The sequence below is a fragment of the Cryptomeria japonica genome, chromosome 11, assembly GCF_030272615.1.
Source record: "Cryptomeria japonica chromosome 11, Sugi_1.0, whole genome shotgun sequence".
Taxonomy (NCBI): domain Eukaryota; kingdom Viridiplantae; phylum Streptophyta; class Pinopsida; order Cupressales; family Cupressaceae; genus Cryptomeria; species Cryptomeria japonica.
In genome coordinates, this window is record NC_081415.1 from 678,738,565 (window position 1) to 678,754,632 (window position 16,068).

The 16,068-nt window shown below is 38.2% G+C and overlaps 1 protein-coding gene across 6 annotated transcripts in view; it reads right to left on the reverse strand.

Moving 5' to 3' along the window:
* The window catches only part of LOC131038119 (uncharacterized), a 116,436-nt gene that overhangs the window by 18,794 nt on the left and 81,574 nt on the right, over positions 1–16,068 (reverse strand). For all 6 annotated transcript variants that reach the window (XM_059213884.1, XM_059213883.1, XM_059213882.1 and 3 more), the window contains 2 exons: positions 15,026–15,173; positions 2,235–2,430 (listed from right to left, as the gene is read on the reverse strand). In XM_059213884.1, the coding sequence (XP_059069867.1) occupies positions 2,235–2,430; positions 15,026–15,173 (344 nt within the window). The remainder of the gene's footprint in view (positions 1–2,234; positions 2,431–15,025; positions 15,174–16,068) is intronic.

Here is a 16,068-nt window from a genome sequence, read left to right on the forward strand (position 1 = left end):
GATTTGAAAATCATAAAGCTATCCTTAGGAGATTGCACTAGCTTTGTGGAGATCTTCACTGCATGTTGAAGCAAGACTTTCATCAAAGATTGTCCATTGCTCTTGCATTCCAAGAGTTAGAATAGCTTCCTCAAACCCTATCCTTTCTTCCCTTTTTTTAATCAAGTGAAATCCCACATTCCAGCATCATTCAAGCATTCAAGCATTCAACGTAATTCCACCTTGTTATCCCAGCAATATCACATCATACATAACTGAGTCTATCCAAGAGCACGTCAAGACCTGACATTCGAGAACCTTGGAGTCGTCCCACTTGATCACGCAGCTTAGCATTTGAGAGGATTTTGTTCAAGAGAGGATTGAATACTTAGTATTTTATTTTGTGTTGCATAGTGCATAGAAACACTATCAACAAGGACATTATAGATCAATCATATTGCCTACCACCAAATCATGAGTGTAATACTTAATGATTGTATGCCTGAAACTGGCTGCCTTGTATCAGATCTCTTCTTGTTTGAGGCCCGTCCTTGGACTGCTGGATTTGCTCTTTATATCTCTCCTTTGGTGGCGGAGGGTTATGATCTCTCCCTATGAACACAACCGCTAGAAGTAAAGGCATCTCTTTGTTTGCTTAGTGATGTCTCTTCATAACCGCACCCTATCTTATCTTGGATTAATTTCTTTACTTAACAAGTTATTTTCCTTTGCTAACCGATTATTAGGTGGGATCACTGCTTTTTAGGAGATGATCCAATATAATACATGTTTGTTTAATACTTGGTAATTTCCCTTGCATACGACCTGCTGTATGATGTGGCTGTTGCAAGATTCACAATTACTGAAATTGTGAAGTCTTACATTCGTAAGACAGTTTCATATTATGGTTTTGCTGTTTATCTGATGTCAGATCGAGGGCATGACATATATCCAAGGCCGCAGAGGCCATTAAACTCCTGCAGTGACACCTGAACTGGGAAAAAGAGAGAGGACAGGACCTATGGTTCCAATTTCATCAATGTTGACATTATGTAATGGCTCATGCATACATACAGTTATAGTTCGACTTAATATAAACTATAGTTTACAGAAACCTAGGCCAGTCATAGAAGGTTGTTATGACTTGACCATTCTACCATTTTGTTTGTAGTATCCACAGCTTGCACATTCATCCAATTTGTCTGTAGTCACTCATAGCTTGAACACCCAGCCATTTTGTATCAGAATGAATGGTGTATCTGGTTAATCTTCTGCCAATCCTCGGGGAATTAATCCAAATGTAAAAGTTTTTCTAAGTAGTCAAAGGGAGAGGACCCTTATTCCTCACTTGATTAAGCAAAAAGAAAAAGAAAAGCAATCACCAGTCAAATAGAAAACTTCAAAAAAAGCACTCTAATTGAAAAGGAAATAAAGATATAGTGGCTGAAAAGGCAAATTGTATATGTACGTGGAAAAAAGCAGATGGAGTGTGCTCATAGTGAGAAGAGGGGCCCCTCCTTTTCTGAAAAGCCACAACCCAAGCCACAAAAGTACCATGGGTCCCTTGAAAGGAAATAAGATTTAGTATGGTCTAATCCTTAAGGTGTAAAGGGTTGTTGCACTTGTACTTACTTTGGTTTACCTCCCATGTTAGGGATTGGTTAGAACAGTATTAATATCATCAAGAGGTTTTCAGCATTACAGTACACTCGAATTTGCAGAAAAGGTATGTTGAAAACTCTAACTTTAAGGAAAATGCTCTAATCCACAGAAAACAGCAGGCTGAAAACTGAGTTGCAGGCAACAACACTGCATCGGAAACTTGGCTTGATCCTCTAAATCATGGGAGATTTAACATCTAATTTATGGATGCATTTGCAGCTTCTAAAAGGATGCCCTAGCCACGACAAATATATTTGAACCAATTCTGCAATCTGTAGGATAAACCCTAGAACTTTGATACCATCAAGAATTGGAGCCAAACACAGAGTTAAAGCAGGATACATAATATTGCAAAAAGTCAATCCACAAATTTCACTAACTCATTGATAAGATGTAAGTGATTAATGTTGAAAAGTGTTAACATCAGCAATATATTAGAATCAAAGTATTTCACAGGGAAGAAAATGCAATCACTGCATACACATATTTGCCTAAATACAATTAAACATTTGATGCAAACATGTATTTATAAACAGTTCACACAAATGAATGCTAATTATTATGATTATCTACAAAAGGCAAAAGGGACATACCATAAGTCCACCAGATATTCCATCCAATATAACACGATTCCACGAGTCAAAGTATTCATGAATATCAAATTTGATTTTCACAACGACCCCAAGAGAAGTAAGAATCATGATCATGAAGTAAAATATAAAACCCTTCCAACCAGTAAGTCCCAAGATTCCTGCAACCACGCCAGCCATAATGGACAAGAAGGTGCGACTGCAAAATTTATCAACGTCAGTTTGCATTCAATAGAATATGATGCTTCCTGGAATCATCCATAACAACCAACCATTACCTAGATAGGAAGGCTAAAACAATAAAAACCTTTAAAAAGTATCAATCATCTTGAGCCACAGCATCAAACATCAAATACATGCTAAACATAATCAATAATTCTGTTAGAACATCTTTTGAGAGCTAACATTTGAAATATCAAGCTACAATCATGAACAGATAGATCACATAATGAAATTCAATTAACTGTCAAATAAGATCTTCAAACCAATTAGATGGGGACACTTGTTTTCATCTCTAAATGGAAAGGAATTTGGATATTGAGCTTCTTCAAAATTATTTAGATGCCAGCCAAAAGGGCATCTGCTACTTTTGTGTACCCTTTCAAGCAAATCCAAGTTAAAATGATGCTTGAATTGAAAAGCCATGTTTGCATTCGAACAAAAAAACCAGAAGCAGAATTTCTCTTGAAGAACTAACTAATAGCAATAATAAGCAACCAAAAAAACAGTAAAATCAAGAGAATATGGTATTCAAGAAATGAAAAAAAAATTAGAAAAAGAAAACACTCATTTCGAGATTGCATCGATTTGGTTGTTAAATGATATGTTTCTTCGGGAACTTATGGTTTACATATAGCTGATGCCATGTAATCATCTACAACATTGATTATTTATGTCCGATTCAAAGAAGTTAAAATAACAAATCAATTTTACAGGTCAGAATCCAACATATGCAGACAATCAATCTTCTAATGAATTAGAAATATGAATATCACACAAATAGGTCTTCAAAGTGAATCTAGGAAAGAATGGGTGAATTTTGAGGTTTCAGAAACTTTTGTCATATTTGAGGCAGAAAAGTGGATAAATATGTAACAGGAGAAAGGAAAAAAGAAATTTTATTTAAGTGAACTAATGACCAGGTGGAGAAATAAATTATATTACTTCCAACAAATGACCAAAATGTAGAAATAAATAAAACTAATAACAATTAATGACCAACGCAGGTCAGCAGAATCTAAAGTACAGCATGACACAATAGTTGAGTACTAGGGTTAAAAAGAACCCCAAGAGTTGCATAAGGGTACTATGTACTAAAACAATGTATACATAACAGAAGAGGATGAACCCAAAAGCAAGTAAGCCCTAGTCATACATTCCAAGTACTCATAAATAGCCATGTGAGAGGAGGAAATATCAAGGAAACAAAGAACCAACTAAGACCAAATACATCACAGGCATCCTGCATCTATTTTCAAGCTCAAAGAAGAGGAAGAAACATCGTCATCATCATCATCCACAACCATGAGTGGGCCTATACAAGATCTAATAATATCCATATGTGAATGCCTCAACCTAGCAAGAAAAGACTTGAAAATCCAAAGTAGGAGCAGCATGCTCCCCCTAGAGCCTATTTAACATTCAGGACCAACAATCCTCCAAATGAAGAAAGAAAACTACAATGTGCTAAAGCTAGTTAGCATGTAGTACTCAATGATCCCAAATTGCCCTATATACGCAATTCCAATTATAACAATCTTTAGGCCTTGAATATTAGCATCCAAAAGTCCTAATGCATGCCCCATTTAAACCCTTATAGTTGAATTAGAGCCTCTAATTCACCATCTTGGACCAATGAGCATATTTACCTCAAGAGCTTGGACAACAACACATCATTATACAATGGTTTGCCCAACTGGTCAACTACCCTACTAGGTTTGGCCTAAGCATCGAGAGCAAAAATCTACTCATTTTTTAATAGGGTCTTATCATCGGTGAAGTACAATTCTTTCACTATTTGACTAAGGTAGTGTTGTGACCATTTCACACATCGCCCCATCGCAAATGGGGACCCCCTCTTTTTGCTTGTTTTTCGCTCGTTTTCGCTTTCGTTTTGGGGTTTTGCTAGTTAGTTAGTCGTCTGGATTTAGGGTCAAGCCTTAGGGTTTTAAATTTTGCCTTTTCAAGCCAGAATTCAGTCGTTTTTTGAGAGCTTTTGAGCTTCCTTTTCTAAGATGCAAATTTTGAATGCAATGAATTCGCCAAAATGGTCTAATTTTCAATTGGAATGTTGATGCAGAGCTTTAATTTGTCTAAGTGTTGACAGTCAATGTGAATTTTTGTCCGATTGAATATTTTGACCAAATTTTGACTTTTTTGATTTTGATCCTGGGCATTGGAATTGATTTGTTTTCGCCTCGTGAAGTGTTAAAATGTGAAAAATCATGTTATTTTGGCCTGTAGGAGCAAAATCGCTCCTGTCCCTCAGTGAAGGACGGGAGCTCATTTTCAAATATCTCATCATCCCTACAGGGTCCAGACAAATTTTACGTTTGAAGTGATGAAGAACGACGAGATCTTTCCATTGAATATAAATTGAAGATTTTCATGAGCACAGAAATGCCTCCAGGAGGAAAATCGCTCCTGTCCCTCAGTGAAGGACCGGAGCTACAAATTCAATTTCGCCTTGTCCTTGCAAGATTTTGATGACTTAGCAATTTGAAAGGGTCCAAAGGAAGGTGCTTTGCCAAATGAATATAATTTGAGATGCAAAAATGAAGGAGAATGACCTAGAATGCCCAAATCGCTCCTGTCCCTCTCCAAGGGACCAGGGCGAGGTACCTTGTAGCTCTCGTCCCTCTCCCAGGGACCAGAGCGATTTCCTTCATTAGACAGAATCCAGGCAAATGTCAAGGCAAGTTTACGTTCAAAAACAAGGAAAAACATGAGATAAATGCGTTGAATATAAATTGAAGATTTTTGGGACGTCCATAACAGTGCTAAATGCCTAGTTCGCTCCTGTCCCTCAGGAAGGGACCAGAGCGATTTTTGATATAATTGATTTTCTTGCAAAGTTACAAACAATGTCAAGGCATGAACGAATAGAGTGAAGAAGGACGAATTCGTTGAATATAGACTTGGAGCCTGGCAAGGTGAGATAAAGGCTACAAAAGGAGGATCGCTCCTGTCCCTCTCCAAGGGACAAGGGCGATACAAGGATGATGTTGCTTCCTACGCAAGTTCAAAGACGATCCAAGTTAAGTCAAGGTGGCGAGGGACACTTCAAGACTTTTTTTTAGCAAGCACAAACATTCAAAGGTCGTCGCAATGATGAAATTCGCACCCTATAGCCTAGATCGCTCCTGTCCCTTAGGAAGGGACCAGGGCGATGTTGAATGCATTGGCCATTTCGTGCAAAATTTACGTAAGGACAAGACTTCGCAATGTTTTAGAGGGTCCAAGGCATCGTATGAAGATAATTCGCAAGGGTTTTCAACGTCCAAACATCGCCAAACAATGTAAAAGCCTCACATCGCTCCTGTCCTTTGGACAAGGACCAGGGCGATCTTATCAAAACACTTACGTTCCTTCAAGATCAAAGCAAAGCGAGGTTAGGAAGAGCGAAGGACGGCGTCTAGAAGACATTGCAAAGGAGATCAAAGTGTAAAGTTGCCAAGGTCAAGGAAAAGGACATGGATCGCTCCTGTCCCTCTCCAAGGGACAAGGGCGATGACCCCTTAAAATGACCAAACACATAATGAAGACAAATGAATCAAGCGCAAAAGGAACAAGTAAAGTATGTTATTCGCCAACAATGAAAGATCGAAATTAAAAGATGCAAGATGAACGTGAAAAACATAGATCGCTCCTGTCCTTTGGACAAGGACCAGGGCGATATGCACTTAAAAGACACCCATATGCGCACACAAGGCAATCAAATTCGAAAGACCATCGAGATGATCGATTTTCAACGTGGAGATGAAGGAGTTGGACGTAAGAAATGCAAAAATCGAGACCAAAGTCATGGATCGCTCCTGTCCCTCTCCAAGGGACCAGAGCGATGAGGTACGTCCCTTTGTTTTCCAGTTTTGGCGTCAAAATAAACAATTCGAATTTTCCTCAAATGCTAAATCGATTTAAAAATTGAATATCCATTTTATTTAGCATTTAATATGGCGTTATCTTTTATTAATTATTTTTTGCCTTTATTTAAAAATCGAAATTCACATTTAAAAAACGCAAGGCATTTATAATTAATTAATTAATTAATAAAAATCGATTTGGAGCGCTCAATTAAGCAAGTCGGCCTTGTTATTTTATTGAAAATCATTTAAAAAATGGTTTTATTTATTCAAGTCAGCCAAAGTGGGTAAAAGGTGTGAAGCGCTATATAAGGGGAGTGGAAATTTTCATTTTCACATAATCATTTTTACCTTTCTTCATGCGAATTGAGAAGAGGCGAATATAGTGCGAAGTGTGTTCAAAGGTGGTGCGAATTCAAACCAAGGGTGGCGCTTAGTTATCAAAGGGTGGTGCGAATTTGAAGACCACACCAAATGCGAACTTGAGGATACATTAAGGCGAATTTGCTAAAGACTTGGAGGATTTGTTTGAGCGATTTGTCAAGGGCAAATTTGAGGATCATTTAAGACCACGTCTAAGGCGATACTTGAAGATCACATTGAAATCCAAAGGTGGCGAAGTCGATTTTGAGGAGACCACATTGAGGACTATTTTATTCCTCCAATTTTGCCTAGGCGATTTTGTTCTTTTTGCATTCTAGAGTTAGCTCTCTATCGAGGTATGGCGATTTAATTATTATTCCTTTATTCATTCATCGTCATATTTCATTTTTTTTGAAATTTTGAGTTTTGAATCTCTTGGCTCGATCGTTGTTTTTTAGGAAATGATAACTCTAGAGACTTATCATGATGTTTCCTAAAACTTTTCTCTCTTATTTACGCTATTTATTGCAAAATATAGTTCTTATAATGAAATGTTGTGTAGGTATGGCGACCCCAAAGGCGGGAGCATCCACCAGCCGCTCGGCTCTCATGAAAGAAGATCAGAAGACCGAAGAGGTGGAGACCAAGATCGTGTCTAAATGGAGCAACATTGGAGATACAAACCTGGGGAACTTTAGCACGAAGAAGTTTCGAGAGGTCCCTTACATTGGCAAGCCATCACCTGTCGCCCGGAGAATAATAGAGAGTGGCATCATCAAGGCGGCCGGTTTTCCTCCAGCTATTCAGTGCCACGAGTTGATGATCGAGTGTGCCCGTCACTACAATCCACAGTCCAGGACAATTGTGTCCAATGAGGGAAACACTTTGGCGTACCTTTCAGAGGAAGCCATAAGTGAAGCTTTTCATCTTCCAGAGCACAGGGACATGATATACAAGAGCATTGAAGGAGCCAGATCAGTGTACGATGATGATCCAGATGCTTGCCTAAGCATAATCAACAAGAACTGGCTACTCAAGAGTCGTCCCCGTCTGAGCAAAGTACCGAACACACCGCATCGGATTGATTTCCAGGAGGAGTACAGAGATTTGATTACTATGCTCAACCGAGTTACAGGAGCACCTCATGCCTTCTATTTTGAGAAATGGATGTTTTACTTCATCCAGGTGATTGTTCAAGGAAAGGGTACGATACATTGGGCTAGGATAATTAGCCATTGCTTAGACGTACAGTTGAGAAGACTCAGGGCTACTAAGTCCTTCCACATGAGTTCATACGTCATCTATGCGTTGATCAGGAGTGTTGAGTACGCAGGACTACCTCACAGAGGAATGATTGGAAGAGGACCCGGCGAGGTCAGAGCTTGTGAATCCTATACCTACTTGCATCATCCGCCAGGGAAAAACTACAAGTTAGTCAATGATACTTTCACGATGAACATCACAAGGACGTTGCAAGGAGGGATTCACAACAGATTATCTCAGGATGCCCAGGAATTCATCAAGAGGTACGGTGCTTGGTTCATTCAGTTTCCCAAGTTCACTTACATTAGAGTGCATGGATGTCCTTTACCTCCATACATGTTGCCGAGGTACCCGACAGACAGAATTGTGTTACTTGAAGTAACAAGGCAGTTGGCAGCATATGTGAAGGCATTCAGACACAGACATCAGAACGGAGTTCAGGTACCTATTATTTTGGGTAATTCAGTTGAGGTATGTCCTAATGTCTTAGCCATGGATGACGCAGAGAAGGAATTAGCCTTGTATTCTTTTTCATCTTTTGCTTGGAGGAATAGCTTTGATCCACATGGACATTTATAGGAGACGGTCGGTAGAAGATTTAAACATGAGCACCAAATTGAAGATTTTATGATGAATCTCCTAGATGATATCGAAGTGAAACGAAAGATACATTCTAGATTGCCTTTGGATTTCATCAGGAAATGCAGGATTTACAGAGTGGCCGACCAAGCTCAGGACAATGGCAGGCACATCCAGTCTTCATATGATAGAGAAAGCAAAACAATAAGTTTGAATTGGAATGAGCCCGAGGTCGTGGATTTAGATGATTTGATGGCACCAGTCTTGTCTTGTACTCGCAGATGGGTAGACGTTCAGCATCAGAAGTTGAGAGAACAAGGCGTAGCTATGTCTTTTACTTTGGAAGAGAAACCAGCAGAAGGTGGAGCAAGTGTTAGTGAAGGCAATCCTAATCCTAGGAATTCAGGTGAAGGTAACCTTCGATGTGCCAGTGAGGGCAATCTCCATTCGAGAGGTTCGAAGAGAAAGGAAAGATCAGAAAAGAAAGAGTCTTCCAAGAAAAAGCAAGGTGCCAACAAAGATCAAACACCAGGTACTTCTTCCAGACCGGAAAATAGAACAGTTCGAGTGGAAGAGTCCATGGAGTCTATGGTACAGAATGACAGACAGGAGGAAGGGCAGGCACAGCATATTTCGTCAGATGGATCTCTCCAAGATTATGAGTTAGAAGAGGATAATGAAGTAACATCTCCTCCCAGACAAGAAGAAATAGTACATAAAGAAATTCAAGTTCAAGAGACAAGATCGAATATCCCAGATTGGTTGAAGGAAAGATTAACCAAGGTGATCGTAATTGAGGACGAGGACAATGCAATTGATTTAGAGAGCCTTGTTGGACGTTCACATGTGATAACAGAAAAGAAGAAGGCTACAAAGATGTCCAAGATGATTCGAGATGAGACTGGATCTAGAAAACTGCAGATAGCTACACCGGCAGCAGATAAATATGAGGGTGAGATCCTAGCAGAGGATTATGATGTACAAACTTTTGAGTTAGGACCATCCACAGCAGAGCAGACTTTAGATGATGCCACCGACACATTTGAGGCATTGAAGGACAAGTTTAGAGAAGAAGTGGAAAAGAATAGAAAGCTTGAGAGAGAGGTCGGTGCATGGAGGACATATTTCAGTCACATCAATGAACCTTTGGGACGTCAGGATCCAGTTAGATCACCAGTGCAAGCATTGCCCCTTCAATCGATCAATGAAGCAGAAAGATTCAGGAACCTGGTCCAGCGTACATGTAGTTGGATGGATAGATCTCACACAGTGGCCATAGAATTTGTTTCAAGGATGTCGAAGATCACCCATCAGGCTATCCAAGTTCTTGAGATAATCCACAGATTGATGGCAACAGTAGCTGCATTTGCCCATACCAAGGACATTACCATCCCTGTCTTGAAAGTAATAAGACATACATCCAGAAGAATTTTAGCGCAAGAGAAGATCTTAGAAGGTGATTCTCACAGTTTGTTTCAGTGGTCAACCTTACTCCATATAAAGAGTGTTCTCTTCAAGGACATCAGTGTTAGATGTGGTCAAGTTGAGGAGGTGATCAATCCGATCCAGGACAGAGTATTTGAGGTACTTCGTACCATTCTTGGCAGGAGGATCGAGGTCGAGACAGATGTGGATATCCAGGAATTTGAGGATAGAATCAAGATCATCTTTCGCAAGGACGCAGATGTTACAGATGAACAGTATGATCAGATGTATGCCACCATGCTCCTGATTGATAGAACAAAGGAACTTGAACCTACTTGGGACGCAGCTCTTCTAGATGCATTCGATCAGGTCATCCACTTAGAAGAGAGTATCAAGAATCTTCCCGAGATTCCAATCACAGAAATCGAAGGAATCGTGACAAAATTCATTGCATATGCTAAGAAAGAGAATTGGAAAGGGAATAAGATTCTAGATGAAAGGTTGTTACAGATGGCATGACATCTTATTTCTCATTGGTTGATACCTCCTAGATTTTTGTGCCAAATTTAATATTTGGCTATGTATTTAATATTGTTCAGTAAAAAGGAGGTCATTTGTAACAAACCCTAATTAGGGTTTAGGTGTTATGATCTTGTCCGTTGATTTACTTTCAATCTGGACCTTTCATTGTAACTGGGGATGCTATTTATACCCCCATTTTTCATTTCATTTGATAATAGTGTAATAGTTAATAATCGAATAGTCAGATAAGAGTGAAATAGAGAGATTAGAGTTAGAAGCAATTTTTATTTTGTAGCAAGATTGAGTCTTGAAGAGAGAAATTCAAGCAATTGTTGTATATGATGACTTGGAAATCAATAAAATATTGAAGTTATGGTGTTTTGTTGCAAATTTCTTAAGTTATCTTCATGGTTGTTGGATGTACTTGAATCACGCTCAATCAAAGTAGTTTGTTAATTTGAAAGACTAAGTGTGGGATTTGATATTTGGTAGGATTCGCAATCCAAACCACTAGCTTCTTGCTGATTGTAGGAACGCCTTGCGTGGTCGACTGGAGAACATTTTGAGTCCTTAACCTTCAAGCATTTTCGTATCTAGGATATGTACCTTCCTAGTAGTGTCCTTGGTCTTTGATGCATTGAACATCATTATTACCTTAGAAGATCGCACTAATTTCAATTGAGTTGTTATCTTATGGCAAAATTGAAGTTGGTTGAGTCTTGCCAAATCTCATTCATGCTAAGTCGTTCATAGGGTTAGGCTAGATTAGACTTCCTTAAACCCTATCCTTTTGCTATTTTTTGAAAGTTCCTTTTAGTTTAGTAAAATCTTCGACCTTTGGAATCCGTAAGACGCCTTGGAGGAAACAGCAAATCACATCATACCACTAAAAAGCTTGTCCACACGTGGAGACCCCACTAAAAGAACCTTGGAGTCCATCTAACTGATCCTTTTTGCAGATCTTCAGCAGTTAGAGACTATTTTCTCAAGAGAGGATAAGATGCCTTTGGGTATTTTATTCTGTGTATGATTGTGTACAAAATACACGTCAACAGGTAGCACACATCTATTGCGGATGTGGCAAATTCTTTGACAGGGCTGATGACAACTTTGATCTATTCTTCTTCCCCAAGGCAACATTTTCAATTGTAACAACTACAGTGAATGGATCTAGCTATTTTCTAGACAAGATTATATTCCCCCCTATCACAATGGACTTGATTATACCAAGCAACACGATATTCATATAATAATCATGTCTAGCTTTGATACTAGAATGTATTGACTCAATGTAATCAGCTTGACACATTTTATCCCCCGGCTTGCCCTATTGAACCCTATGTGTCACTCTAAACAAACTATTTCAACCAAACTATATTTCTGACCTATTCCCCTAGGGAATGAAATCAAGGGGTAATTCTTCAAAGCGCTTATGGACCTCCTCTACAAAGAAACCTCTATGGAAATTATTCACTGATTCAAGGCCATCAACTAGACTACTCATGTAATCTCTGAAAATAGGATCTAAATCTTTAATAGGTTCTGCCACCATTGGCTAAGCTTTAGGTAAGATAACGAGATGGCCCTTCAGACTACAAATAAGTAGATCAACAAGCCTAGCGTGAGAGTGAAGATTGAGGCACCCTACTAGCAACATCCAAGGATAGACAACATCTCCTTGACTTGTATGTATTTGTGTGTGAATTAATGTTACCCAACGAGTGCTTATGAGCACGAACAACATCTAAGATTTGTGAAAAGTAGATTATCAAATTGGTAAATAGGGTACCGCACATGAAAGTGGCAAAATCATTAAGGAAAAGGACCAGGAACCTCTAATCAAAATGGAAAATAAATGCATAGAGAACCTCATGAGTGATACCTCCTTCAAATATTGCAAGACAAAGGACACCATAAAAAAATTGCTCTAAAAGTAAATGATCAACTTGTATGTATTAGCGTGTAAATCAATGATACCCAAAGAAAGATTAGCACAACCAAATCTAAGATGCACTAAAAGTAGACAATCAACACGGCAACCCTAGGGTACCCTACACCTAAAAGTGACCAACCCTCAAGGAAAATGACCAAGAACCTCTAATCAAAATGGCAAAAATACATAGAGAACCTCATGAGTGATACCTCCTTTGGATCTTGCAATACAAAGGACACCTTAAGAAATGCTCTAAAAGTAGATGATCAACCTATATGTATTGTGTGTTAATCTATGATACCCAAAGATTAGTTAGCACAACCAAAGTCTAAGATGCACTAAGAGTAGAGAATCAACCTAGTAACCCTAGGGTACCCTATACCTACATGTGGCAAACTCTCTAAGGAAAAGGTCCAGGAACCCCAAATCAAAATGGCATTAAAATGCATAGAGAATCTCATGAGTGATATCTCCTTCAAATCCTGCAATCCAAAAGACACTTAAAAAGCTCATCATTCTCTACCTCCTAGAGATAACACATGTCGTCAAATCTTATCTACTAGACTATGATGATCTATCCCAACTTGTAGCTACAAGAAGCCCTTGACTGGGCAAGATGAATCCTCAAACCATACATCTAATGATGTTGGAGATAGTCTATTGGATGATGGTGTTGTCAACAATTTGCAAGGAGTGATAGGCATAAAAATCCATCTTAGGGTTGAGAGGTTCCAAGGGCGAGGTTCAAGTGATATGAATGCATTGTTGGTTTGTCTTGTCAAACAAATTCATTGAACACATCAACAAAGAGGGAAAAGTAAAGTGGGGCATCAAAGGAGCATTTGAGTGGAGAAAATAAAAACATTAATGGCTTGAAGAAACAAATTGGGCTTAAAAAACTAACTAAACAATTGCCCATTAAAATTCACAAATTAACCCTCTCACAAGGAAGAGGATATCAATTTGTAACATTTGAGAACGAAATAAATTATAGCTCTAGTACCATGTTTTGGAAGAGGGGCACAAAAAAGATGATATCTGTTTTAGCTTTTCTATGGTACACAAAGTAATACAAGATGCATGATTCCAAAAGTTTTTACAAGATCCTTACAAAATAAGAATGGCTTACAATTATGCCTTTATCATGATGAATGGTTAAAAACAAGCAAACAAGGAATTTGTTGGTGTGACCATATACCTAGCTTATGTCTTAAGCATAAATTTATTTTTACTTTATACTAAGTTTACTTAGGTCCTTACTTAGATATTTAGGAAATTAGAAAGAAAAAGGTAAAATAAACTCAACCTTGGTTTCCTAACCAATGATTTGAGTGTGCATGTGTCCACTCGTCAATGTAAGCATGTTCACTTGTAAGTACAAATAGACAACTTTAGTTGGCACGTACATCAATATTCACTTGGAGGTTGATGTTTGCATCTTGAACATGCACTCATGTGGAGATCTATGTGTCACACTAGCCTACCTACCACCCTCTACTACGATAAACAAAGGTGCTTAGAGGGGCTAGAAGGAGAAACCTTATGCAAACTCCATTGGAGGAGCTTAGAGGGGCTTCTATATCTAGTGTTACTATACCAAATTGATTTTAGTATTCTAGTGGGCGTGTACATCAATATTCACTTGTAGGTTGATGTGTGCATCTTGCACATGTTAGATTGTTATTCATATGGAAGCCTAGGTGTCACACTAGCCTACCTTACCTCCCTCGACTACAATAAACAAAGGTGATTCCTCCCTTTATAATTGTTAAGGTTAGAAAATGACATCTTTTGCAAACTCCTTTCCTTTGGAGGAGCTTATAAATATGGTGTTACTATACCAAAATGATTCTAGTATTCTGGTGGGCCTGTACATCAATATTCACTTGACAGATGATGTGTGCATCTTCCACATGTTGGATTATTATTCATATAAAGCCCCAGGTGTCACACTAGCATACCTTACCTCCCTCTACTATCTTAAACAAAGGTGTTTCCTCCCTTTATAATTGTTAGGTTAGAATGAGAAATCTTATGCAAACTCCATTGGAGGAGCATGGAGGGGTTTATGGATATAGCGTTACTATAACAAATTGATTCTAGTATTCTGATATTGGTTTAATGTGTTCATTGACGATATACAAACAATGATTATAAAAAAGCTTAACTCTCCCTCCATTTGCAGGTTAAAACAATTTCCTAAAGTAAAGCTTTATGATTTTCTCCATTAATGTATTTGGTTGTGCCTAGAATTATTGTGAACAATGTGAAATTTATTTTCACGGTTATCCTCTATTTTCTTGTCTCATGAGGGTAAGTGTGTGTCTGAAAAGTTTTAAGTTTTAAATGAGTATAAACAATTAAGAGCAATGTCATAATTTTTGCATGACAATGATTTAATGTCAATAACAAACTCTAGCACTTGAACTCTGCAAGAGGAACAGTGCTAGTCTTTGTCTAAATGGACTTTTGGCCAAATGGAAGCTCCATCTGGAGCTCTTCCAATGAAATTTCAATTGGGCAGATAATGGAAATAAGAAATTTCTGGTCTACTTGTTTAGAGAACTTCACTTCTTAAGAGAAATGATAAAATATACAAAAATAGAGTTGCAATGCAAGAAATAAACCTGTAATAAATAACTCTCATGTTATTCTGGAGGTTTTCTGGACTAAAAGCTGGTAGTTCATTCTCGTGCTTGCTTGACTTTTTTTCAGGAGCATTTGTAGATCCACTTCTTGCTGCCATGCTTTTGTTTGTTCCTTTGATCGTTTTCTCTGGTAAAACAAGACCATGCAAGAAGTCATTTGTAAATTAAAAAGAGAGTAAAAAGCACCCATTTTTTCACGTAAAAAACTCTTTCATGGTTACATCCAAAAGGCACTTATGACCGCTAATAAACCTGTGAGAAAATCATCTCTCTTATCAACACCCATATTATTAATAAACATTAAGAATTTGTGATGGGAATAGCAGCATATGAATATATAATTAGAACTTCATACAACTGCATTTTTTAATTAGCTAAGGACTTGGAGACGCAAAAGCTTTTATGTTGATCCCCTAAAAAAGGTAAGCTAACAGCAAAACTTTCAGAGGTTGTGCGTCTGTTACATCACATGTAAGAGGTTAAGTACAGCTTGTGAGAGCAGCATACAGAATAAGATTAGTTAATTTAGTTTGAAATGCAAATATGCAAAAATGGGACTATATTGACAAGCCATTGGTAATCCCTCTGTAGTTTTCCCATTATCAACAACCTTAACTCCAAATTCTCTTTCTTGTAGGCCCTTTCAGTATTAACAATATGCAATTAATGGCTTAACAGTGAGATTTAGTTCACAAGCAAGAAGCTTGGCTAAACTACAATTTTGGCTCTCAATGTATACATACTTCAATAATGACCATGGAGGCATTCTTTTAGCCACCATGCAGGAGAAAGTGAGGTAGCATCAACTTACTACCTAATATAAGACTATATAAGCCTTTTAACTTTAATCGCTTATGCAGAGAGCATACTAAAACACAACCCTGCATAAAGAGATGAGAAAATATCCACACATTATTCAGACTTCGTGTTACAAATACATTCTTTCAGACCTGAACATGACTGCTGTTTACCAATTGCAATCTGGCATGGAGCTGTAAAGAAGCTTACATATGTTGGTAAGA